Below are 27,989 nucleotides of genomic sequence, written 5' to 3' on the forward strand. Positions count from 1 at the left end.
CTCCTCACTTACAATCTTGAATTTCTCTCAGCAATGTTTTATGGTTTTCACTGTACATCAGGGTTTTCTCCACTTCTGCATGACAAATTCGGTCAGACAATTCTGTGCTGTAAGGGTTGGTAGGGTGGTAAGTAGCATCCCTGGCTTCTACCCAGGAGATACTAGTATCCCCCAGTTGTGACAACCAAAAATGTCTCCATGTATTACTAAATGTTCCCTGGGGAAGAGGGGTAAAATTAGCCCCCTCTATTGAGAACCACTGTTACAGAGGTTTTTAAATATATTTTGCTATATTAATTCCTGGATATCTGATATTACTGATGCTACTGTAAGCTGTGTTGCATTTTACATTTCCCAGTAATCTGTTCAGGTGTTAGCGAGCCTTTTAATGGCTAGATAGTAAATAATTTAGGCTTCTCAGGCCATATGATCTCTGTTTTAACTATTCACCTCTGCCCCTGAAGTATAAAGGCAGCCATAGACAACACTTAAATAAATGGGTGTGGCTGTATTTCAACAAAACTTTATTTACAAAAACAGGAAGTTGGCTGGATTTGGTCCAGAGGCTATATGGTCTGCCAACCCATCTGTTCTAGAATACAAAAACACAGTTGATTTTTTGTATCTTTATTATGTATCCTTTTACAATGTTAAGTTTACTTACTCATTCTAGTGGTTTGGATATTCCTTTGCATTTTCTACACAAACATGCCACCTTCAAATGAAGACATTTTTAGCTTTTCTTTTGCAATCTTTTAAATCTCTAAATGAGTGTTGAATTTTATCAAATTTCTGCTGTATACTTTGGGACTGCAGTTTTTCTCCTTTACTTTGTTAATGTGACAAATCACTACTGATTTTCAAATGTTAAAAGATCCCTGCAGTCCTGAGATAAATTTACTTTTGTCATTATGTATTATTGTTTGTATGAATTGCTGGCTTCTAGTGCTAATACTGTGTTAAGGATTTTTCCATATGTTTATGGAAGATAGTGAACTGTAATTTTCTTTTCTTGTAATGACCTCATTAGATTTTGATTCCGCTTGCCTCAGTTATGGTTAGGAAGACCTCTTCCTCTATTCTCTCAGAGTTTGTGCAAGATTGGTAAAATTCTTTCTTCCCTAAATGGTAAAATCTGTCAGTAAAGCAGATTTTCTTTGTGGGAGATTTTAAATAACAGTTTCAATTTCTTAAATAGATACAGGGATATTGTGATTTTTATTTCCTCTTGTGTTGGTTTATTAAAGTTGCATTTTCCAAGAAATTTGTGTATTTTACTTAAGATGTCAAAATTTCTTGATCTGAAGTTGTTCACACTATTTTCACGTTATTCTCTTAGGATCTAAAGTGTATTCTTTTATTCCTGACATGATGATTTGGATCTTCTTTTTTTTCCTTAATCAGTCTTGTTAGGGGGTTATTAATTTTATGAAAAGTTTCAGAGCCAACTCCTGACTTGGTTGATGTTATATATATTTTGGCTGGTTTCTATTTCATAGATTTCTGCTTCTTAAATTTTGTTCCTTCTACTACTTTTGAGGTAATTTTCTTTCCTTTTTTCCTAGCTTATGAGCACTGACTTTAGAACATTCTAGTTTTCTAATATATGCAATTTAGAGGTATGAAATCTCACCTAAGCATTGGTTAAGCTCTACTCAAATTTTGTATGTTGTATTTTGTAATGATTAAAAGATATTTTCTCATTTCCCTTATGATTTATTACTGATTTATAAGTCTGTTAATTTCCAACTTTTGGTATTTTAAAGTTATTTTTACTATTAATCCCAAATTTAATTTCTTTGTGGCTTGAGAAGATGCCATATATAATTTCAATCCTTCTGAATTTAATGTAACTTCTTTTGGGCCCAGGATTTGATTTATCTCATTGAGTAGATCGTGTTTACTTAAAAGAAATCTATACTCTACCCTCTTGGGTGTTACTACTTTATAAAAGTTACATACACATCTAGGATTGGTTTAGCTTCCTGATGAACCACCCTCTATGCCATTAAGAATTCCTCTTTACCTCTAGTACTACTCCTAGTACTCCAAATCTTTAAGTTGCTTTGTCTGATGTTGATTTATCAAACATAGTTTCTGTATTAGTGTTCGTATGGTATGTCATGCCTTCTACTATTTTCTCACTTTCTGTCTTTTAGTGCATCTCTTACAAACATCATATAGCTGGGCCTTGATTTCTTTGAAGTTCAGTTTGATTATCTTTGCCTTTTAACTGGAATGTTTAATTCCTTTACACTTTATCAGAGCAGATCTTAAACTATCCTTTGTCATCCCTAATTCATGGGAATACCTTTGTGACTTTGGGCTAACTGTAAAGTTCATAAGCATGACTTTTAACAGTTAAGAAGCATTCCAGATGATTCGGTTGTGGGTGGTCCTGATGAATTAGATAGAGGTAATCTTCATCAAACTCAGTGATTAAAAATTAATCTGTGTAAAACACTGGGGACCTAAGATGATCACTGTATAATATGATTTGATGACTTCCATCAGCTAAATTGTATACATTTGTCTGTTCAGCCGCTATTCCTCCATCTTGCCCATAGGAGTATTATAAGACTTAGCATGCCATGGCTGTTTTGCTGCTTCATTTATTGTGGGATAATTAATTTTTCCTAAGGGCCTATACATTAAAGTCAATGATGACCTGATCTTTGCACGTAAGAATTATTTTAGTAAGAGCTAAAAAAATAGTGCTTGAATTTTCTCTGGTACATCATTTATTTCAATGTATGAGTGTGTCTGTTTCCCCACTATTTTGCCAAAAGAGATTATACTCAAACTTTTGGGTTTATGTAAATTGATAGTGGAAAAAAAAAAAGTGTTTTGGAGCAGATTTAATCAGTCTCTTATTGTAAGCAAGATTTAAGCATCTTTCCACATTTAAAGGCCATATTTCTTTTTTTCCAAAAAGGTGAAGTTGGTTCTTAACCCTTGTCTATTTTTATGTTGGGCTGTATATCTTTATTTTAGAATCTCTAAAGATATTAAGGATATTACTCCATGAGATAAAATGCACAAAAACTTTAGAAAAGACAATAATACTATATGAAAATTAAAATTAAAAAATTCCTAATCAACTAGCAATACTGTTATCCTGATTTATTTAAACTTCCTTTTTAAATCAGAATACTAGGGACCAAAAATGAAAAAAAAAGGCTTAGATTAAAATCTGGCTTAATTTGTGCCAATACAAAACTGTATCTGATTTCATGCCTTAAAAAAATAAATTGCCACCTTAATAAATGCTATAGTTTTTCTCTTCCTCATTTGACAACTTCTAAATATTACATATAGTCCTCCAATTAGTCACTCCAGAAATTATCCTATCAAAATCAAACAATTAAAAGTAATCTGCTACTGTAAAAATTTCTGTACTGATATGGAAAACACAAGTAAAACCTTCTACCTTTGTGAGACCTAAAGAACACTAATCAGCAACCCTCAAAAATATTAAAATTAGGTAAAAGCATTTATAAGGAATATATATTTTATCACCACAAAACATTTTGATTAGACAAGCAGGCTCTGCAGAATGGCAGAAGTATTTACAGTAGTAGACACTATGTGCTAGACCCTGTTCAAATATTTTATACATATTAAGTCATATAAACTTTACAGTAATATAGGAGGTAAGTATAATAATAATAAACTGAAAGTTAGCCAACTATAAAATTTAGTGGAAGAAGTCACAAAAGGATTGATTATTTGAATGTTCAGAATAGGAGTCTAACAGTATAGCTAACATAGGGTATATACTTTGATCACCTCCCCCCTCTATCATCACATCAGGAGACATTTAATTATTTAATTATGGCAATGTCAAACTTGATTACTTGATTAAGATGGCTACCATCAGATCTCTCCATTATCTTTCCCCCTTTGTAATTAATAAGTAAATTGTGGGATGAAACTTTAAGACCATTTTGATACTCTGTTCCAATACCATTCATCAAGTGATTTTAGCATCCACTGATAATCCTTGCTAATTATTACACTGGAGATTACAAAATCATGATTTTCTATATCTAATGATCTTCCTATTTACTAGCTGGATTTCTCTGTTAAAAAGCATTGTCTATCCTTTTTCTCTTTTTAAGGGGCCCAAGTTTCCTTTAGTGGGGAATGGTATTTAGAAACCAACAAGTGGGCCTACATGTGTTCTTTGCTACTGGGTGTCATAGCTTCTAGACACTTTCCATGAACAAAAGAAATAACCAGTTACATTAAAAAATGAGTTCATACTCATACCTCCAATTCACATTCAACACCACAGGGTTCCTTCCTTACATTTCTCTATTTCTTATCTGTTATTTCCCTTCTCCACAGTAAGAACACTATTTCCCAACACCACCTATATATTACTCATTTGCCCTATATCCTATAATACATCAAAACAGCTTAAAAATTAACAACACTGACACCACTGTCAATTACAAACCCTAAGTCAGATATTTTGTTTTTGTTTTTTACAGTTCTGTTTGTTCTTAAAATATATTCTACCAAGAATGTGTAAGTTACTCAACTTCTTTTCTCTGTGTGGTTACGTTATCAATTTGATATATACTTAGTACCAGTTGTTTTCTGTATTTATTCAATTTTAGGATTTACTTTTTTCCCCATCCTTTTTTATTCTGTGAATAAGTAGAACATTTAGATACTTGAAAAGTCCCAACTATATAAAAAAGTATATTCAGACAAGGTAATTAATTTTGATAGAACTTGCTAGCACACTCATGAGATTCAAGATATACCTGAAACTGGATTTGATTCAGTAAAACAGAGTCAACTGATAAATGATTATTTCAATGGAACTAAAAAAGATTAAGGGCTAGAATCTGAGGTTTAAAAAGTTATTCTTACTGTGGAACTTTCAATAAAGGTGTGCTTAACAGCTAAAATGCGCAGCTATAAAAACAAAAGAATATTAAGTTAATGTAGCTTTGTTCTCCAAACACAAGTAGGACTGTTTTTTAGCCCCACCCTCCTATACATTCTCCTTATAGTGTTATGTTTCTGAAACATTATAATAAAGCAGCACACCCTCAAACATGCTATATGTGAGTATCTCTCATAGAGGGTATTAAATGGAATAACCATCTGCATTCCACATAATATAAATACTCCCTAATGGCATTATTATTCCCTAAATAATAAAGGCATTATCTCCAATCCCCTTTTTTGAAAACCCATCTTGTTGGAAAAGTGTTTATTTTAAATGGATATATTTTATATAAATTTAAAATAACATTCTGTGAAATTTGGTAATTGGATATATCTAGGTTCAAAAAAAGGTGATTATTCTGAGAGATGATCTTTACAAAATTACAAAACTTCTAGTCATTAAGGACATTAAATAAAGCCTTTAAAATAACAGGTCACAAAAGAAACACCAAACAGAATGTCTGAAAATTTATGTTAAAGACAGGGAAATTACAAAAAAAACCCAAAACAACAACAACAAAAAACAACATAACATACCAACACCAACAGCACCAAATTGCTGGCTGACTAATGAACTTGGGCTGAATTGACTGTACGCTGGCATCCTGCCAAAAGGTCCATAGGAACCCACTGACTGGAATGAAGAAGTAGATGAGCCTAGTGAAGACTGAAGAAAGATCATGAGGTTATTTTCCCAGGCTCTAAACAACATGCATATAATGGAAAGAAATTCAGATACTTACATTTTTAAGAAAACTATTAAATTACAACTACTAGACACAAAAGCAATTAAAATAACTTAAAACATGCACTTAATATTGCAACAGTTCAACCACCCTCTGACTTCAGTACTTGTACAATGTGCCAATTATACTCAATGTAACTTGAAACAAATTTTTCTACAATAAACTCCTCTTCTGAGTTAAGAGTTTTACAGCATATTTAAGAGAGAACTGAAGTTACTCAAATAAGTAAAATAAGTTTGTTTAAAGAGGAAATATGAGAAAAATTACACTTGGTTATATTCGGTTTTAGTCTGGTGCTAACAAATAAGACATCTCACTTCTGATTTTATACTTATTTTCAATCATGAGGAGTACTACTAAATTTACAGAAAAGAGATGAAGAAATAAACTATCCTATGCAGAACGGTTTATATTTTAAAATATAGTTACCATTAAGTTAAAAAATATTTCATAAAAACCTTAACTTCCTAAAACATATTTTAGTACATATATATGCCCCCTTTAATATACTAGTTTGCCTTAATTTAAAATACTTCATATATATATATATGAAATATATTAATGGTAGCTAGGATATAAGCTCACTGATGGTAGGACCTTGTCTGTGTGTTCACTTCTAGTGTTAGGCACATCATCAGATACTCCATAACTACTACTGAATGAATAAATAAATCGAAAGATTTCAAGTCAAAATTTATGGTGAGTGGAAGAAGTTATTCAACATCAGTTTGATTTGTGCTCTCTTGGTTTTTGTCCTTTTATAAAGCTGATTACTTAAATAACTGGTTTCCTGGAGAATCATCAAAAGATGTATATGAGAAGTAGGTAACACTACTCTTTGGTGGAGGCAACCTTATTAGAATGTGTCTCTACTCCTTACATTTAAGAAGTTCACATTTTTTCCGGATTCCTTTAGACTTACTTCCTCAAAAGATAGACTTAAGGTGGGGATGGATGAGAGTGGAGAATTTCTCCAGTTTATGTGAATCAATATTACCATTTCTTATTAAAAAGTTTATCTTATATTCAGGAGAAATAAACAGGAAGTAAGTGTTAAAAGGTATTTTTTTTGTTTCATTTTAATTTTATAGAGTTCAATAGGTATTTTCTTTTATTACTACCTGGAAGTAAGACAAATCCTAAGTAAGAAAATATATATTCTAAGACTGTTCTGTGGAAAATTAAGATTTTGTCATTCACAGCATAAAAAAGGGAAAGTTAGTTTAAATCAACAGGCATTTATATTAGTGCACCAAAGACTTCTGACAAGAAAAAAAGGTTGAGAAGAAAATGGATTCAGGAGGAACACCATGGGGGGCCATAACCTTTCATCACCTGTTGCCCTCAAGTGCAAATGCTCTTATGTTAACCTGCTTCCTCTCTGTTACAGCTCAAATTCAGTTTCTATATTAACATGTAAAAAGGCACTTTAAAAGATATCTTCTTTTAATTCATAATTTACAATCATATGTTTCTGTTTTTAATAAATTATTTCCCTTACTGAGACCACTTAGGGTCTTCTTTTTTAATACCTTATTTAGGGAATTGAATGTATCTGTACATATTAAAATCTGTTTACATTTGTGATACCTTATTAAAAACACTGCACATATATCATATATGTATAGAATGTGATTTAGCTCTGCCCTTCCCCCCCATTAAACCTAATAATCTTACTTAAGGGTAGTCATCACCACCCTGGCTTGTAACATAAACCAAATGTAAACGATAGTGGCATGGATCCTGGATTCTGAAGCCAGACTACCTAGGTCTTTTCAAATTGTGGCTCTGCTTCAATTTATTCATTTGTATAATGGGAACTGTAAAAATGAGAATAATCACAGTACCAACTTTGGAAGGTGTGGTGAGAACTAACTTACATGTGCAGTGCCTTCAATACTGCTTTGCATACAGTTAGACCTCAATAAATGTTAGCTATTTTAACTGTTGCTGAAGTTAGAGAATATTTTATGATAAAAATAAATTCCTCAGCTATTTCTCACTTTATTTAGTCCCAACTTACGCTCTAAAGAGAAAAGTCTACGTGAAAACATTATCTAGGTATTCTGGTATCTAGATAACTAGGAAATGGTAAACTTTTGAACACTGAATTGAGAAAATTAAAAACCAAAACCAAAACCAAAGAACAAAGCCCAGGAGAGGTGAAAGCCAAGGCTAGCCATGTACATGAAGTTTACTTACACTCCAAAACAAATTTACCTGAACAATAGCTGGGTCCTGAGGCAAAGAACATTGTGGTTTCGGTGGCTCACAAACAGTGAGGTCCTTAATATCACTCCCACGGAATATAATGTATTCAAACACTTCATCTCGAGGCGGTATTGGACGATCTGTTGGTCTGTCTTCTGTACCAAAGGACCGAACTGGTAAGAAAACATAAGACAGGAGATATGTACCTACTCATGTTCAGATAGTGCTTCATAAGAGGTTTTTCTACATTTACAAAATTTCTATCTTTGGTAGTTGGGGTGAAAGGAATTGTTAAAAATGTTCCTTCTTCATTGTTGATTTATTTTTAATGCCCTCACATTCAGCAAAATAAAAAATTGGCAACCTAGGTGGTATTTCTTGTGAGGGAGGGAACAGGTAGTGAGTGTAGATCTTTGCAGCCCACAAAATCCCAAAGGCTAGGAAACTTCTTCATTTCCCAGAGCTTCAGGATTAAGAGAAGATAATAAAGGAAACATCTTATCTTGGTGAGTAGTAGGTCCTCTAAAAAGTGAGCCAAGCAGTTGTTAGCTATTAAGCCCCCTGGGACAACCTGAAATGCCCTAGTTACCTAAAACATCTATCACATAATTTAACACTTAAGACAGCATTACTCAGAGTTTAACAGTGGGACTACCTGCATCACAGTAAACTGGTCAAAAAGATTTCTGGGATCCTATTCAAGTTGTCCGGATCAGACTTTTTGGGGAGAGGAAGGGTCCAGAAATCTGTATTTTAAACCAACTGTCCAAGAGTTTCTTATGAATACTGAAGTTTCAGACTATCTTAGGAGACTTCTGAAGATGTCTACATCCGAAGAGAAGTTCCAAATAATAAAGTTTGAAAGATCATGTATTATCTACTTAAAGAATGTCCCAGAAAAAGTAAACCTCTAACACTGTGCAATGTTCTGAATATATGCATTTTTCTGCAGAACTGATTCAGAGCCAGACTGAGAATGTATATTATTTCAGTTTAAATAATGCCCCCCATTTATCCTAAAATTCTTTCTAGTACTTATGAGACTTCAAAGAAAAATGGTGGTACAGGTGTAGGTTTGCAGAAGACTAACCCTCTTGAAACTGAAGAAAAATTAAAAAAGTTAAAATATACACACACCAGGAAAACACCTCTAATTCATATCATGAAATTTTATTAAAAAGTAGCATTCAGATACTGAATTTGTTAGTCCAGACTGGAAGACCAATCCTAGAATATGTATGTAGCATGCCCTGAGAAATTCTCACTGGCACCCACAATTTCAAGGATGGAGACAGGAACACAGATGTGATAAGGGAAAAGGTGTGGAATGCTCTCACTGAAGTTCTCCTTTGCCTGGTGGCCAAACAGTACTTTATCAGGGCTGGAGTAAGTGACAAGGTTTACATTTTATCTTTTATTCAAAAGGAAGCTAAAGACTAGACTAGAAAGCAAAACTAAGAAAATCACAAATCAGTCAATCCCACCTCGCAGCAGCACCACCATACAGCATATAAAGACCCAGGCCTCCAAAGAGATTAGCTCATCCTGAAGTGTGTATGTGTGGGTTGAGGTGAAGTCAAAGGCCCTCCTACAAAATCACAGAGAAGCTTCCACTGAAACCATTCAAACTATTCCACAAAAGACAGATGAAAAGTCCATTCATGATTAATATTTATCACAGGAAATGGAACATTTCAGAAAGAACTGTTTTACATTGACAAAAATAACTCTTCTGATCAAAATGACACTGAAAAGGTAGCATACAGAGTTAAGGAATGAGAAAAATGGACAATACAATAGCACAACTAACAAATACATCAACGAGAGAACAGTCAAAGTAAAATCAAGCCATTAATAGAAAACAGTATGGAGAAAAATCAATCAGGATGTAAAGAAAAAGTACAGTAATAAAATGGTTATTGTTATGCAGATCCAACAGCTAACTGCTGTCTCTGAGAAAGACAGTACGAGAAAACATAAATTTTAAAAAATCCTGATAAGATATAAATATGATCAAAACATTTCACTCTATTTCCAGAAAAATATTTAATGCATTATGAGCCATACAAAGGTTTATCCTTTGCTGTATCAAAATAAAGAACTCACAGAAATAGTGGTTATCAAGAGAGATAGACTACACATTCATTCAAACACATAAATATATGTGACAATTTAGTATCCTAGAACAGAATGTAAATTTAATAGTTCTGAAAAAGGCTACAAAGCTGCAAAGTATCAACAAAGTAATTCAGGACAATGTATCACATAGTATTCTAACAAAAACTGGGAGGTAAAGATGAGTCCAAATTAGAAACACAGTAGTAAGTACATAAACTGATACTCTCATCTTTTACAGTAGGAAGTCACTTTATAAAATTTTTGGGGTAATCGATAAATTAATATATGTAGACTTAACAGTTATTTGAGGTCCTAAAGGTAACCACCAATAAAAGTTTAAAACTAAGGACGTACTTCAAAACATGGTGTGAAGAAAACCTCTATCATACAGCAAGAGGCAAGATGAAAAAGTATGAAAATAGAGACCATGGAGAATTATTTGCACACACCAAATCATCTGAGAAATACGTTGTAAATGATGGAGACTGGTTTGATCAGATTTAATGTTTTTAAGACAATTCTTTTAAGTATTATAAAGAATGAATTAATTAGAAAAGAGATCAAAAGGGCACATAGGGCTGCAAGATAACAGAACTAATGAGAGGCATTGAAGGTTGAAACCTGGGCACTGAGAGTAGAAAGGAAGCATAACCACCACAGAAAAGGTAGAAAATCACTACTACTGTTCTGTTACAACATGTTTCAATTCACGAATTAGCCCATGTGCAATTGGTAAATAAGAGAATTATGTCAGTACAGTCAGAAATCACATTAGTTCATCCCCAATATTTTCTAAACTGTTATTTTTTTTTGTACTTGTATGTAAACAGCGGCTAAACACAGCAAGCCATGGAGGAATAGTATATGATGCCTACTCACCCCAAGTTTTCTTTTGGCTCAGTTTAGGCTACCTACTCAGTCTTAGAAGTGCTTACTGCATAGTTCTTCCCAATCTTGATATACTTTTCCTTGGTCTCCAACAGCAGCCTCAACTTTACCTTTACCTTCTTCCATCAGGCTTGAATTTTTTCATGTTAAGCTGATAAACAACTTTACTGTTAAATTTTTACCAATGCTATCATTTAAACTACTTTCTAAAAATTGTGGTAAGAACACATGAGATCTACCCTTAACAAATTTTTAAGTGTACTGCTAACTAGAAGCAAAATATTGCCCAGCAGAGCCCTAGAACTTTGTCATCTTGCTTAACTGAAACTATACCACTTGCACCACAACTCTTCATTTCCTCCTACTTTAGGCCCTGACAACCACCATTCTTCAATATTTGTCATTCTGTGACTGTGAAAAATAAAATGAAAACAAAAGCAGAAGACCAGTTTGGAAGTTACTGGGCAAATTATGGTGAAGGGGTACATAAAGAAAGGGGGGTCAGTCTTAAAGAGACTCAAGTTCACCAAAATGACATGATTTATCAAATGCAATTTCTTAAAATTCTACAACTCTGGCCACCTTTTCCTAGAATAGACTGCTGTATTATTTGTAACATCAAAAAGTTAGGTAAATACACAGTAACATTAAAAATGTTGTATATATGAGACAGATTACAAAACTGTAATTTCCAAAAGAGCACCACTTTCTAAAATAAAAGCACGAGTGCCAGTGACATCATGGAAGATGGAAGATAGGAAGGTCCAGGAATTTAGTCCCTCCACCAAAACAACTGTTGAGCAGGTGAGCACAGACTGAGTAAATCATTTTGGAACTATGCAGTCTAATCAAACACTTGTAGTATCCATGGGAGTACTTGATGAAGAAAGAGGCTGGTAATAAAAAGAAAAGAAATCCTGCCATTTACAACAACATGGATGGATCTAGAGGGTATTATGCTCAAGTGAAATAAGCCAGGTGGAGAAAGACAAATACCATATGATTTCATTATTTGTGGAATATAAAAACAAAGCACAACAGAAGGAACAAAACAGCATTAGACTCAGAGACCCTGAGGAGTGACTAGTGGTTACCAAGGAGGAGGGGAGTGGGTGGGAACGGGGGCAGGGTGGATGTGGGGGACTGTTAAACCACTATTTGATTTAAAAAAAAACATAAAAAAAAAAAAGAGGCTGGTAATTTTTTATGAATTTTGGCATTTTGCATAAAGGCTGGTGTTACCATTCAGCATTTCCCATCTCTTTGAAAAGCAGCTATGGGGATGGTGGCCTGTGTTCCTGGTGCAGCCTGCTGGGACAGCTGGGCAATAAGGGCTTTGTAATTAAAAAATCAGAGTTGTATGATTTGATCTGACTGGCAATTCACCAAGGGGCCAGCAAAGAGGAGGTTGACTACTGTTTCAACCAGTAAGCATGGAAGTTACTTCATTAGTAGTGTCTTGTGAAGACATTTAAGAGTCAGAATACCCTTTTTTCCCCCTCAGTAGCAGAATATACATTATTCTCAATTGCACAGGTAACAGTCTACAAGACAGACCGTATGTTAGGCCACAACCAACTCTCAATAAGCTTAAATAAAAATTTTACAAAGTATCTTTCCTAACCACAAAGGAATGAAGCTAGAAATGAATTAAAGAAAAACTGGAAAATGCACACGTATTTGTAAATTAAAACACACACTTAACCAATGAATGAGTCAAAGAAATCATCAGAGAAATTAAGAAAAATTTTGAGGTAAATGAAAAAAACACAACATGCCAAAATTATGGCAGGCAGAGAATGCCATACTCAAGAGTAGTTTACAGCTGTAATGCTAAATTATATCCATTTAAATGCTACATAAAAAAACTCTAATCAACTTTACATCTTAAGTAGAAAAAGACTAAATTAATCCCCAATCTAGCGGAAGGAAGGAAATTATATCTATTAGATAAACAGAGGACAGGAAAACAGAATAAAATACCTAGAAGTTGGTTCTTTTGAAAAGACCAACAAAATCAACAAACCTTTAGTTGGACTAAGGAAAAAGTAAGATGCAAATAACTAAAATTAGAAATGGAAGCAACTGCATTACTACCAACCTTACAGAAATAAGAGAATATTATGAACAACTGTATGCCAACAAACTAGATAATCTAGATGAAAAAGATGTTCCTAGAAACATACAAATTACCAAAACTGACTCAAGAAGAAAAAGAAAATATCAACAGACCTATAACAAGTAAAGAGACTGGATTGGTAGTCATACTTCCAAAGAACAATACCCTATGGTTTCACTGGTGAATTTTACTAAACCTTTAAAGAATAATTAATATCAATCTTACTCAAACTCCTCCAAAAAATACCCACCCACACATTGAGGAATATTATTCAGCCATAAAAAGGAATGAAACACTGATATGTGTTAGAGCTAGAATGAAGCTCCAAAACATTATTTATGTTAAGTGAAGGAAGTCAGACACAAGATCAAATATTGTATGACTGATACCTTCTATATGATACAGCCAAACAGGAAAAGCCATAGAGACAGAAAGCAGGTTAGTGGTTACTGGGGAAAGGGGGAAATGAGGCTACTTAATGGGGAGGGGTATTCTTCTATGGGGCTGAAAAAGTTCTGAAACTAAAGAGAGGTGGTGGTTGCACAACACTGTGACTAGACTAGATGGCACTGAATCATACACTTTCTAATGATTAATTGTATGTTATATGAACCTCAACAACACACACACACACACACACACACACACACACACACACACACACCCTACATATAAATATAACCTGGAAGAGAATACACAAAATGATAGTAATTGCTGGGTTACAGGGTTGAAATGAGGTGTGGATATCCTCTATACTCTAAAATTCATCATGTTGCTACATTGCTTTAATAAGTATTCTAGTTTTTCTTATTTCCTAGTTTTAGGCCAATGTTTAAGGAAAGAGTGGAAAATAAGGAAAATAATTTTCTCTATTAGTCTTAAAGAATGTAATCAATTCCTTGTTTCTGGCTACAAACATCTGCAATGGTTTATTAATAAACAAGCATCCCATGACGATCTTTTTAAAAAATAGGGTCAAAGTTCTGGCAAAATCATTTATCCAAAAAATTTCTCTCTCTAGAATAAGGCAAGGTCAAAATCACAATAATGCCAAACCTGGTTACCAGTGTACTAACACCTATATATACAGTCCCAGTACATGGCTAGAGGAAAGTGCTGTAGCAACCAACTTCCCAATACACTGTCTCCGTTACACCAAAGCTTTCTAAGTTTAAATGACAAACATATATATAGTTAAGCACAGTTAGTATCCCCAAAATGGCATCATTAGTATTCTTCAGAAGTCTTAAGTTTTTGACACAAACTAAAAATTATAAATTAGACCCTAGTATCAATTGATAAGAAAGAAAAATAAGTCTGTTGAATACCAAAATGTGAGGCAATAAACGAAAGGTTGAATTACTTAAGAAAAATCCCCAAAAGAAGTCAGGAAACTAAGGCTAATAACAAGTCCAAATGGAAATCAAGATTAAGATTTAAGATGTAGTTTTAAAAGTTGAAACTCTTGTCAAGTATCAATTTAAGACCTGTTCCCAACCCACCATCCAATCTTAAGTTCCAAAGTTCCATCCAAACTCATTCTCAATACACAGAGCAGGATTTTGTCCTCTATCATAGTTCTGCCCCGCATTCAACCCACCCTAAATTTCAACTTATACAGTACTTTTATTTGTAAGGGCTCTAACAGGATGCACTTGTGTATCACACCCATGTACATACACATACACACAGGTGTACACACACGTTTTAAAGAATTATCTCATATGAGAATCTAAAAATCTGCAAAGCAGGCTGCCAGGCTAGAGACCTAGGGATGAGCTGCAGTTTGAGTCTGAAAGTGGTCTGTTGGCAGAATTCCTTCTTACTCGGGGGAAGTCAGTCTTTGTTTTATTAAGACCTTCAACTCATTAATTAAATATTAATCTCACCCAAAAAACACTTTCACAGAAACATCCAGAATAGCTGACCAAATATCAGGCATGTGACCCAGCCAAACTGACACAAAATCCATCACACAACTCTACCAGTAATACTCCCAATGGGGAAGTAATATGTTTTTCCACTAAAAATCTCATGGCATTCTATTATCATCTATGCCTCCCCATTCTAGAATTAAAAGATCTTCAGAAGAAAGATCTATATCTAAATCATCTTTGCACCTCCCATAGTTCTAACACAGTGCCTTACATATTGCTGACATTTGAATATGTCTTGAATACATTCCACAATAGAGAAACCTATTAAGTAAGCTATTTCCAAACACTATTTAAAACCAAGGAAATTGAATTAAAGTATACAATAAACTTATTCAGAATAAACTGGGAGAATGACTATAGCAAAAATAAATAACTGGATGTCAACAGGACAGAAAATCCCCCAGAAAACACAGCGTATTTAAAAAACAGCATATATGCAAAAGCATCAAACTGGAGGCTGGGGAGAGTGGTGAAAAGTTGCACTTGGAATTTTCATCTCTTCTTGATACAGTTCTTGTTGCATATCCAGTATCATACACTAACTTGCTGAAACCACCTGAGATACCACATATTTCTAATAGCTGTTATATATGGGTTTAATTACTTAAATACTGAAAGAGTTTCATTTATAAATCTCTTCAACAATGTAGTACCCATGCAACAATGTAGTACCCATGCACAGACTCTGACAGCAGGATGGTAGTAAGCAGGTCCTGGATTTTTTTACTTGGGATGGGAGCTATAAAAAAATAAGACTCCATAGGACTGCTCTTTGAATCACACCACAACCTGCCTACACAAAGCTTCACTTTTTTTTAAACTGAAGTATAACTGATATACACTCTTAGTTTCAAGTATAAAACACACTGATTCAACAGTTACCCATATCATTAAATCCTCCCCCACTAGTGCAGCTACTATTCCTCAACATAGGCAGATATTACAGTCATTGACTATATTTTCAACATGCTGTACTACTATCCCCATAACCAACCTACATTATGACTGAGAATTTTTGGGCCCTTTTATCCCTCTCAACTTCCTTCCTCACCACCCCAACCCCTCCCCCATGGTAACCACCAGTCACTTCTCAGTGTCTGAGTCTACTGAGTCCACTGCTGCAGAAACTTTCACTTTCTGCACATCTGCACATTCTTATATGGACCCTTTTTCACCCTCACTATTTCCTTTCCTTTAGGGACTACTACTGTATCAAGTGAAAACACTTTGTCCCCAGCTTCTATCACCTCTTTCTATACCCACTACAGACTTGTCACCCCTACTAAAATCACTACTACTGACCCTCTGTATCTGTAGTATTCTCAGTCTCCTCGGAACTCACCACATGCCAATCACTGGTGATCTCAAGATAGAAAGCCACTTTCACTTCCGGAGTTTATAACCCAGTGAATGGTAGCAAGATCAATAGACTACAGTAGGTCTGAAAGACTGATGGAGTTGGGGTACTAGAGAGACTTGAGCATCTAGACAGGAATGGTGGTTGGAAATAACAATGAGATGGCTACTCTCTATTAAGTACCTTTAATAACTAGTTACTTTTGATATTATCTCATTTAATTCTTAGAATGACTCTTAAGGATGGGCATTATTATCATTAAAGATGAAGTTAAAGCTAAGGTTAAATCACTTGCCCAAGAACAAAAAGCTACTACTATTCCAACTGGCCTTCTGGGTCACATTTTTCTTTGAGAAACAAACACCCCACAAAACTCCAATGAAGATCCCTATGAATAAACTATTTTACAGACTCACACTGTATCCATTAAAAACTTTACTTCAATGATACCCAGTTTTTAAAATGGCTAATTGGAGTATTAAAGTCAATTTCAGGTGCATTATACACCTACCTGTGTGAAAGCAAAAGGGAAGTTTTAAAAAAATAATTTATCTTCATAACCCTGGTATAGGGAAAAATTCTAGTCATAAAGAGTGATAAATGAAGAACTTTTGTTCACCAAAAGAAACTATTAAATGGGAAAAAATACTTGCAGTAGATAACATTCAGCTATACTGAACTGACTCATATTCAGAATACTTAAGTCTATAAAAAGACATGCATGTCCATGGAAAAATGTGCAAAATATTTCAAAGGCACTTTATTAAAGATGAAATTCAAATGATCAAGATATGAAAAGGTGTTCACCTCACTAGTAATCAGGAAAATTAGGACCAGGTACAAATACATACTGACCAGACTGGACAGAGTTAAAATATCTGACACTAAGTATTATTGTTGGTGAGAAATGTGGAACTAGAACTCTCACACACCAATAATTGAAATAAACACTAGTAAACAACTTTGGAAACTGTCTGGCATTATCCAATAAAGATAAAAACACATATTCCCCATGATCTTGCAATTCCAAGAAAATTACATAAATATGCATCCAATGTGCTCAAACACATGTAAGTCCTAGAGACATCGCTCCTAACAGCAGAAATTGTAAACAATTTAAACATCAACTGTAGACTATCCAAACTGCAGAATAAACTTTCATGATGGAATACTATGCCACAACAAAATTCAAAGTAAAACATATAAACAATGATTTTATTTATATGAAGTTCAAAAATTGACATAACTACACTCTATTACTTAGGGATGTAAACTTAAGTGAAAAAACTAAACGTCAGAATAATGTTTACATCTGGTTTAAGAGGGTAGTAGTCATGATGGGAAGTTGCAGGGGGTAGGAGGCTTCTGGGTTGCTGGCAGTATCTGTCTTTGGGTGGTACTTACAAGGTTCTTTGTTTAAATATATCTTATTTCTATCTATGCATCTTTTCAACATGTGTGGTTATATTTCACAATAAAAAAAGGGAAAAACTCTTGGGGGAGAAGGAGAAATTAACATCCTAAAGGGAACTTTAAATATGTTACTCAAAGAAATTTAATTCAATCCATAGTTTAAAAAAAGGTGGGTCTCTAAATCCAAATACATAATTCTAAACCCCAGGAATAAATTTTTGGCTTTAATCTGTTAAGACTGACATTCTTCATATTTTGAAAAAAGCGGTGCCTCAGATATCACATTATTTAACAAGTCATATAAATATAAAATGTAAAATTTTAAGACTAAACACTCCATTCTAATTTTGAAATTTGAAGTAAGTGCCCAGTGTTGACTGGACAGTTACATAACAACTTTAGATTAGACACTGCTAAGTAAAATAATAATCAAGATTTTAAAACACCAGTTTTTGCAAACATAATTAAATCCCCAAATCTGTTACACATTGAACAAATCATATTGCTTAAGAAAAAGTATGTTTATGTTTGTAGTATTAAATATCAAATATTATTATCATTATTTAAATTCAATGATTGAAAAAACTTCATTGATTTTTATTTTTAAAACTTAATTTAGCTTTTCATTGCTGTAGTCATGTAAGTCACATACAAGGAACAAATTATGTTTGGCATATGAATTTCTTATAGACTAATAAAATGTTTATTGACTTTAGAAGCTGTTGAAAAGACACATTAAAAAACGTAGGTCACTAAAATATAGACATTTTTAAGGTTTTGCATATGAGTATATTCACAGATTTTTAAAAGACTTAAGTTAATAGATTAGAAATCTTAAAAATGTATGGATTTTTTCTTTGTAAAGAGTAAAGGTAGTACAGTCAACTCACAGGTAAGTCACTTAAGCTGGCAAAATACCTTAAAATTCAAATTAGGTGAAACAAGTCTTCTTTAGAAGTTTTTAAACTACTTTAAATATTGTTTTTAACCTGCATGTGGCTCACATCAAGAATTTGAGAGAGGTTTTTTAATTTCATAAGGCCATTAAAAACTATAACACTATACAGCGAAATATCCATCTATAAAAAAAAAAGGAAACGAAGATGAAATAATTGAAAGATTCCTACCCAGGTATCAAATTTGTTTCCAAGCGGGTGTTACTGAAAGGATCCACCAGAGCATCCAAAATATCTCATTAAGGCGTTAAAAACTTGTTTGATACTGCGAGATGATTCTCCTATCAGTTAAAGATTAAAATTTATTTCACAGATCTAGAATATTTCTTCCTATTCCCGAACCACTGTCCCAACTATGTTATTCTTTCCGTAACTACCAGATGTGCTGGGAAAATTACCTTAGTTATCTTGCTTCCCTTTCCTAAGCACTCCAAATTTAAGAGATTTTTTAAGACCAGGAGATAAAGTTTATTTTCTCCCTGGTTTCCTGGCAGAGCGAAGGCCCAGCACGTTGTGAACGGAAACAAAACCCACACAGACCGTGCGATGCTTAACTACTATGCGTAGGACACCTTCCTTCTTTACACTCAGGATCAGGCATCGCCCACTGACCACTCAGATCTGTCTTCCGAACAAGAGTCCTGGATCAAGCGTGAACCCTCCTTCCCACCCCAGTTTCAGAAACAGGGTCGACGTGAGAACAGCCAGCATTTTTAAAGAGATGGTTGCACAACAGGCTTTGAGAAGAATTCCGGTTTAACAGGTAAATAGCACATACGAGATAAGTGGATGTGATCTGCTCGATGGTACCAACGACATTTCGAGACGGTTTGTGTCGCAGAACAAACCCAAAGTTTTGGCACATTACTTCAAATTCACCTGAAGAATATTGCAACGAACTGAAATTAAGAACGCTGAGAAATAATGGGTGCTGTAGAATCAAATCAGCACCAAACTCAACCTAGCCGTTCAAATTCTTTGAATACTCAGGCTTTGCTTTGTGATAAGACGACAGAACCCTCGAATGTGGGAGTTGGAAGACACTTATCTCCGTGTTCTCCGGCCCGTTCTCGGACTTCAGGGCCGCCCCGCCCGCCCCGCTCTCGGTCCTATAGTTCCCGGATTGAAAGCGCGGACCTTCGGGTGCAAGGCAGGGAGCCCGGGGGAGGCCGCGGCCCGGCCCGCGACGCTGGGGTGGGCGGGAAGGGAACGGCCTGCGGCAGGACGGAGGACGCAGGGAGGGAGTGAGGAAGCAGCGGGCCGAGAGCCGGGCGCAGCCCAGACAGGGCGCCGGGCCCGGCACCCCTCCCTGAGGCCTGCCCGGCGTACCTTTCGCTAGGGCTACGGTGGAGTTCTCTGTGTCGATGGTGTAAAGGATGCCCTCGTAGCGGATCTCCGCCTTGGAAATAAGGCTGATCTTGCTGCCGATATAAGGGGTGCCCCCGCTCATGACGCCGCCGCCGCCGCCGCTCTGGGCCGCTCCCAGAGAGGCAGATCCCACACCGCTGTCACCGCTCCGCAAGCCCGCTCGCTCCGTCGGCGCTTACAGCAGCCGCCTAAGACCCAACATGGCGACTGCGCCGCTCCACTACCCTCCCCCAGCCTCCCGCCCTCAAGCCGCGGCGCGGCGGCGGCGGCGGCGGTAGCGGCGGCGGCGCGGGGCATGCTGGGCCAGGAGGTCGCGCTCTCGCGAGACTCGGCCGGCGACAGGCGGCTCTACGCTTGTCCGTGGTTTGAGGGGTCGCGGTAGTGCCTCTTGGCCGGGTTTGTCGCAGCCGTACTTGTGCGCGGCCGAGAGGCGAACCAGAGAGAGAAGAACCTAGTGGCTCTGGGATTCCGTGCGCTGGAGTGGAGGCGTGTGCGGCCGTCCTGACCTCCGTTGCGGCCTCCGCCATTTCCAGACCCGTTGTATTTTGTTCTCAATTCTCTGTTTTTGCAAATGCGGATCTCTCTGCCTGGAAAGTTGGCCAGACGCCTCCAAGCTCCCAACGAGCCCCTTTATGTCCTGGTCCTTTCCCCTTTGAGGTAACTGCACTCCTCGTGGAGCTCTCATGGCACCATTAACAGCAGCCATAGCTGCTGTAGAGTCCCCTCCCTTTCTTCCCTTACCTGCTCCTGGAGCTGGAACTCTGCAGCACTTTCAGATGGTCTTATCCAAGCTCGTGGCTTTGTGCCATTGTACACAGACCAGTCCGAAGTATTTGCAGCCTTGATCAGTTCTGTAAACTCTGGATTCATAAAAGTCGCAGCTTCCTCAACCTCTAGTTGGATATTGGCAACTTTATGCGTTCAAAGTTATAATTCCAGTTTTTCCTTTAAACCTAACCTTTACCCACTGTTCACCTTGACATGGTAGCTGGTACCATTTACTGCATTGCTCTTACGTGGAGTCATCCTTGACTTCTCTGTCACCCCTACATCTGTTCTGACTACAAATCCTGACCATTCCACCTATAGAATATATCTTGAATCTGATTAACGTCTCACCATCTCCATTCCTGCTTCTCTAAAACAGACTTTGATCAGAATTATTGTAATAGCTTTCTGCAAGTTCTCTTTGCCTCAGCCCTTGCGCCCAACATTTTTTCTCAACAGGGCAGCCAGAGGGATCTTGTTAAAGTGTGAGATCAAGTCCCCCCTCAATACTCCTCTCTCCAATGATCCCATGTCACACAGAGTGAAGCCAGACTCCTTTGGCTTACAAAAACATACATGATTTAGCCTGTTGTTACCTCACTTTACCATTTAACCACTCCTTCTTAGCCCAGAACTTTTGCGCTTAATTCAGATCTCGAATGTTACTTCCAAAGATGACTTTCTTCACTGCCCTGTTGAAAATAATACCCACCTGCATCACTCTACACACCTTTACTCTGCTTGCTTTTTCTTCACAGCATTTTTCTCTCCCAAAAATGTCTAATTATTTTTGTGTGTCCCTTGCCTTCACTAGCACGTAAATGTTTTGAATAAAGGACATTGTTTTGGTTACTGCTGTGTGGTTAGGACCTAGTAGAGGGCCTGGCATAGGGCAGCTTCTAAATAAATTACTGTATAAATGAACAGTTGGGTGAGAACAGCACAGGCAGGATGTCTAGTGAACTGAGTGAATAAATGATGAGAAGCCTGGCAACATGGAGATGGGGAGGCAAGAGAGGAAACGAGAGGCTGTGGTGGGTTTGGGGCACAATGGCTTCAAAGGAAAGCGATGAAATACCTGCTTCAGTGTAAGGTTCCCAACAGGGAGTAGGACTCTTATGCCTGTTCTTTTCTCCCCCTTCCAGGCCTGGAACCCAGCTTACTACCTTTTCATGCTTCCTGAGTGAGCTCATCCTTCTCCATCTTTAAGCTGATGACTCCCAAATTTATCTTCATTCCAGATCTCCAGTTTTCCAGATCACACAAAGTAGGTACTTACTAGATGAAATTGCTTGGCTGTCCCACAGGCACTTCCAACTCAACATGTTTGAAATTATCTGCATCTACTGAGACAGGGACCGTGGGTGTAGTCAGTAGGGTGAGGGCCTCCGGAAAAAGCAAGGCAGGTATTTGCAGTCAGCACAATGTAACTACATGCAAGGAAACCCCCTACTAAAACTCTTGTGTTAAACATTCAGCTCTAGAGTCCTTCTTCAGTGAGATAAGTTAATATACCCCAGATAAAGAAGAGTAGCACATGTTTATTTTATGCTAATCATTTATAATCATGTGTAAGATTCACTTTAACATGCTAAAAGGTCCAGGCCTGTGTGCTGTCTTTTCTCCTTCAGATCTGATGAAGTGATTTTGCAAACTGGGCAAACTAATTTAGCAAGTAAGCCCACGCATAAGCAACACAGTAAAAGGCAAGAGGATTCCACCTTAAAGATAAGATTGCACTTAATTTACTCTTTAGCAAACAATGCCTCAGCCCACCTTGGGGTCAGGCTGAGCAGGTGGTCTTGTTTCATTTCCCCCAGACCGAGATGCTGGTATCTCAGGGAGAAATCAACAGAGCAGGAAGTTACTTGTATCAAGTTAATTCTAAATATCCTAGGACCACTTAATAAGTCCACACCCCTAAGCTTTTTTCATGGTCTCGAAAAATCCTCATCTGCCTATAAAACCCCTAGACAACGCACCACCCTGGACTCTCTTGTCCCCTCCTGGCGTCCTTTCACTTTATCTCTAAATAAAAGCCTGTACCTTGCTCTCCTACCTTGAGTGTTTGTGAAGCTCATTCTTTGGCTTTGTGAACAAGAACCCCGGCATCACTACTACTCTCCTTCCCCAAAATAAACCTGTCCTTCTTCTGTGCTCTCATCTCCATCACTGGCCCCAAGACTCACCCAGGTGTCCCATCCTGAAACCAAGAGTCCTTATCTCATTATACCCAATCAGTCACCAGTCTTGGTTCTACTTTATGTTTTGCAACTCATGGTTTCCTGCACCCTAGGGCACAAGGAACTATGCATAACTGCAGCTGATCAGTGGTGGTAGCCCATAGAATCTGCATGTGAATCTCCAACTTATGTGCTGGAAAAAGGTTGAGAACTGTGAGACATTTCACTACTATAGTTGTGAAAACCCAAATCTCATATTGCGCCCCTGCTTAAGAGCCACTCATGACTGCTGGTAGCCTACAGAAAAGATAACTCTCCACTGAATATTTCCAGGAGTAGAAGCTCTAGAATTTTTATATTGGAGGGATTAAGAAAGGCAGTCTGGTTGAAAGGGTAGATGGGGAGTGTCGGAGGCCCAGCCAAATCTGTGTTTCTAGCTAGGACACTTTTTTACTTATATTTGTTTTTTCTTGGTGAGGCTGGGAAAGTGTCTTGTAGAGAATATGGGAGAAACAAGGCTCCTTTCCTTCATCATCTTTTGGTGTGGCAACTGGGATTTGGGACCCTTTCTACAAAAAAAGGGCATCTGGGCCCTTGAGGGAGAGGGTGAGCCAGTCCAGAGGCTGCAGAATAGAGATTCCTGTTCTGTCCCAGAAGGGGCCTGACCAGGAGGCCTTCCTCTGGATTCTCTGAAACTTGGTGTCCCTTCGTTCAGGAGGGCCACTGGGTCTCAGAAGGTGCTATTTAGAAGAAATGTATCCCTGGGGGTCCATGGTCACCTGCATGAAGGCTAATGTGTACTTGCCAGTTACCCAGACCTCTGTGTGGGCACAGCCCTGTGGGCATCAAAGCAGAGTTGCCACCTCTGGGGTGTGGGTTGGGGCAGCTTCAAGCACTGAGGCAGGGCGACAACCACCACCTCCCCACTCTACTGGTTTGTTAACCTGCCAGGGAGCTCTTGCTATGGTTCTTTGTCCTGTGTGTTCTACATTTGTCAATATCTACAAAGTTGTAAAACATTCATACTTGAAGAGTTGCAGGGTGATGTATTTTTTCAAAGAAGAAAAGACTACAGATCTTCTTGACTTACAGTGGGGTCATGTCAGATAAGCCTATTTTAAGTTGAAAATATCCTAGGTTGAAACTGTATTTAATACATCCAACCTACTAAACATCATAGATTAGCCGAGCCTACCTTACACATCCTCAGAATGCTTATGTTAGCCTACAGTTGGGCAAAATCATCTGACACAAAGGCTATTTTATAATAAACTGTTGAATATCTCATGCAGTTAATTGAACAATAGAGTGGTTGTGTGTATACAGAATGGGTTGTAAATGTATCAGTTGTTTGCCTTTGTGATCCTGTGGCTGACTGAGAACTGCTTTCTGTTGCTTCCTAGCATCACAAAGAGTATGGTAAACCCTGGAAAAAAACAAAAATTTAAAATTCAAAGTACAATTTCTATGTGTTGGATGGGTATCCCTTTTATACCATTATTAAGTTGAAAAACTCTAAGTTGAACTATCATAGGTCAGGGACCATATGTCACTGATTGAATTTTCTGGTATGTTAAATTGTATTACAATTAAAAATATTCAGTCTCCTCATATTATGACCCTATTAAATTAAGGTTATATAGCACCATCCTTATAAAATTTAAAAAGCTGAATACAAAATTTTATGAATATAAATACTTTTTAAAATTAAAAAACAGGCAACATATGAAAATAAAGCAGGAAAGAACTTCCAAATGCTATTGTATCAAGGTATTAGATATAAGGTTTTATAGTAATTTTTCTCTCTGTATTAGATTTATTCTGGTTATCCATTGCTGTGTAACAAAGATCTCATAATTTAAAACAATTTTTATCATATTTCACAATTTTATGAATGAGGGAATTGAGCACAATTTGACTGAGCGATTCTGTTCCATGTAGCATCAACTGGAATCACTAGTCGTGGCTTGTCTGGCCTAAGGGGTCCAGAGTGTCTTCACTCACATGACTCTTTGGCAGGAACAGCTAGAAGGCAAGGACTTTTATGACGTGGTGAAGCCATTTTACCAGCCTGGACTGTTGACTGTCTTGTGCCAGTATTAGTTTGGCTCTCTTTTAACTCATAGCCAAATGCATGTCCTAAATGATGCAAAAATAAAGGTAACTAACATTTACTGAATGTCCACTTTGTGCTAGGTATTGGGTCAGTCATTTTATGTATGTTGGAGGAGCCACATCTCACACAGGGTTGAGTCCTAAACCCAGCATGTTTGTTGTTCGGTTCTTCTCAGAAGTAGAAGTGGAGACATTTAAGAGTGAAAGAGCTTTATTGGACGTCATACCTATGAAAGGACAAAGGGAAAAGCAGCAAGAGTGAGGAGGGAAAGCACCAGGCTCTATTGCAGATCTGAAGATGTGTTGGCCAACCTAACAGTCTTCCGGAAAGATGACTTTTTAGAGGAGACCCACCTTAGGCCCTAGTACTGCTGCTCTGCTGGGTCAGAGGCTGGGGCTGCCCAGGAAGAGGATGGACTAGAATTGAAAGCTGTCAGGTAACTGCATTCTTGGCAGCAGCATGTTAAGTTCTTTCTTGAAGTAAAAGTTAGGTCGAGTAGACAGTACCCTAAAATCTTACCCTGTGATCATATCTCACTTTAGCAAGTGTTGGTGTATTTGATTCCCATATTAATGAGTTTCTCTTGTATGAAACTTCACATTCTTCCTAGAGTAGAACTTTTGGGGTTTTCCATTCTTACATTAGTTTCATTAAGTTGTGTTTTTCAAGGAATTTGTCCATTTGATCTAAAGTTATGAGATGTATTGGCATAAACTTGTTCATAATACCTGTTAATGACCTTTTAATATGTATGCTCAGTAGTGATGTTTCCCCTATAATTTGGGTCTTCTTCCTTTTTCCTTCTGATCAGTCTTGCTGGGGGTTTATGGGTTTTATTAATCTTTTCAAGAACCAGATTTCATATTGCTGATTTTATCTATTGTTTGTTTTCCATTTCATTTACTTCTACTGTTATCTTCATTGTTTCCTTACTTCTTTCTTATTTTGCTGCTCTTCTTTTCGTATCTTCTTCAGGTAGAAGCTTAAATTGTATATGTTGAACCATTCTTCTTTTCTATGTAGGTATTTAAACCTGTAAATTTCCTTCTAACCACTACTTTAGCCACATCCCACACAATCTGATTTGTATTATTTTCATTATTATTAAGTTAGAAATATTTTCTAACTTCCTCTAGTGATTTCTTTTTTTGACCCATAAGTTATTTCAAAGTATGTGGCATAATTTACAAATTTTGGAGAATTTTGTAGTCCTCTTTTGTTAATAATTTCTCTTGTGTTTGCATCAGGGAGGGGCAGAGAGTATGCTCTGCATGCAATCCTTTGAATTTACTGAGACAGCTTGATATCTTGATGAATGTGCCATATGCACTTGAAAATAATGTGTATTCTACAGTTATTGGGTGTAGTGTTCTGTATTTGTTAAGTTGTTTGATAGTGTTCTTCAAATCTTCTGACTTTTTTTGTTGTCAGTGACTGAGAGGTGTGTTAAAAATCTCTGTGACGTGGATTTATCATTTTCTCTTTCTTTTTTAATTCTCGTACCATTAATCTACAATTACATGAGCAACTTTATGGTTACTAGACTCCCCCTGTAAACAAGTCCCCACCACATACCCCATTACAGTCACTGTCCATCAGCGCAGTAAGATGCTATAGAATCACTACTTGTCTTCTCTGTGTTGTACAGCCTTACCTGTGCCCACCCCCTACATTATGTATGCTAATCGTAATGCCCTTTTTCCCCCTTATCCCTCCCTTCCCACCCATCCTCCCCAGTCCCTTTCCCTTTGGGAACTGTTAGTCCATTCTTGGGTTCTATGAGTCTGCTGCTGTTTTGTTCCTTCAGTTTTTTCCTTTGTTCTTATACTCCACATATGAGTGAAATCATTTGATACTTGTCTTTTTCCATCTGGCTTATTTCACTGAGCATAATACCCTGTAGCTCCATCCATGTTGTTGCAAATGGTAGGGTATGTTTTCTTCTTATGGCTGAATAGTATTCCACAGTGTATATGTACCACATCTTCTTTATCCATTCATCTACTGATGGACACTTAGGTTGCCTCCATTTCTGGGCTATTGTAAATAGTGCTGTGATAAACATAGGGGTGCATCTGTCTTTTTCAAACTGGGCTGCTGCATTCTTAGGGTAAATTCCTAGAAGTGGAATTCCTGGGTCAATGGTATTTCTATTTTGAGTTTTTTGAGGAACCTCCATACTGCTACCCACAATGGTTGAACTAGTTTACACTCCTACCAGCAGTATAGGAGGGTTCCCCTTTCTCCACATCCTTACCAACATTTGTTGTCATTTGTCTTTTGGATGTTGGCCATCTTAACTGGTGTGAGGTGATATCTCATTGTGGTTTTAATTTGCATTTCTCTGATGATTAGCAATGTGGAGCATCTTTTCATGTGCCTATTGGCCATCTGAATTTCTTCTTTGGAGAAGTGTCTGTTCAGATCCTCTGCTCATTTTTTAATTGGATTATTTGCTTTTTGTTTGTTGAGGTGTGTGAGCTCTTTATATATTTTGGGTGTTAACCCTTTATCAGATATGTCATTTATGAATATATTCTCCCATACTCATTTTATCTTTTTATAGCTATCAATTATTGCTTCATTTATGTTATTAGGTACATGTAAGTTGGATTTTAACTCTCTCCTGATTTTTATATATATATAAAGCTATAACTACTTTGTTTTCTTTATATATATTTATTAATTTATTTATATACACACACACATTTTTTTCAAAATACATATGTATATATTTTACTGAGGTCATGTTGATAAACAGTCTTACGTTGGTTTCAAATATACAACACAGTGGTTCAACATATAACTGCTTTCTTATGACTAATACTTGCTTGGTATATCTTT

The 27,989-nt window shown here is 36.8% G+C and overlaps 1 protein-coding gene across 4 annotated transcripts in view; it reads right to left on the minus strand.

The window, feature by feature from the left end:
• The window catches only part of LSM14A (LSM14A mRNA processing body assembly factor), a 51,575-nt gene extending 31,243 nt beyond the window's left edge, over window positions 1-20,332 (minus strand). Inside the window, exons 1-3 of one of the 4 annotated variants that reach the window (XM_073226155.1) lie at window positions 20,040-20,332; window positions 7,932-8,095; window positions 5,503-5,632 (exon numbers count right to left, since the gene is read on the minus strand). In XM_073226155.1, the coding sequence (XP_073082256.1) occupies window positions 5,503-5,632; window positions 7,932-8,095; window positions 20,040-20,160 (415 nt within the window). In that variant the 5' untranslated portion in view covers window positions 20,161-20,332. The remainder of the gene's footprint in view (window positions 1-5,502; window positions 5,633-7,931; window positions 8,096-20,039) is intronic. The other 3 variants (XM_073226157.1, XM_037021485.2, XM_073226156.1) reach the window with 3 other exon arrangements.
• Between the last annotated feature and the right edge of the window lie 7,657 nt (window positions 20,333-27,989).

Source organism: Manis javanica, chromosome 17, assembly GCF_040802235.1.
Source record: "Manis javanica isolate MJ-LG chromosome 17, MJ_LKY, whole genome shotgun sequence".
NCBI classification, from domain to species: domain Eukaryota; kingdom Metazoa; phylum Chordata; class Mammalia; order Pholidota; family Manidae; genus Manis; species Manis javanica.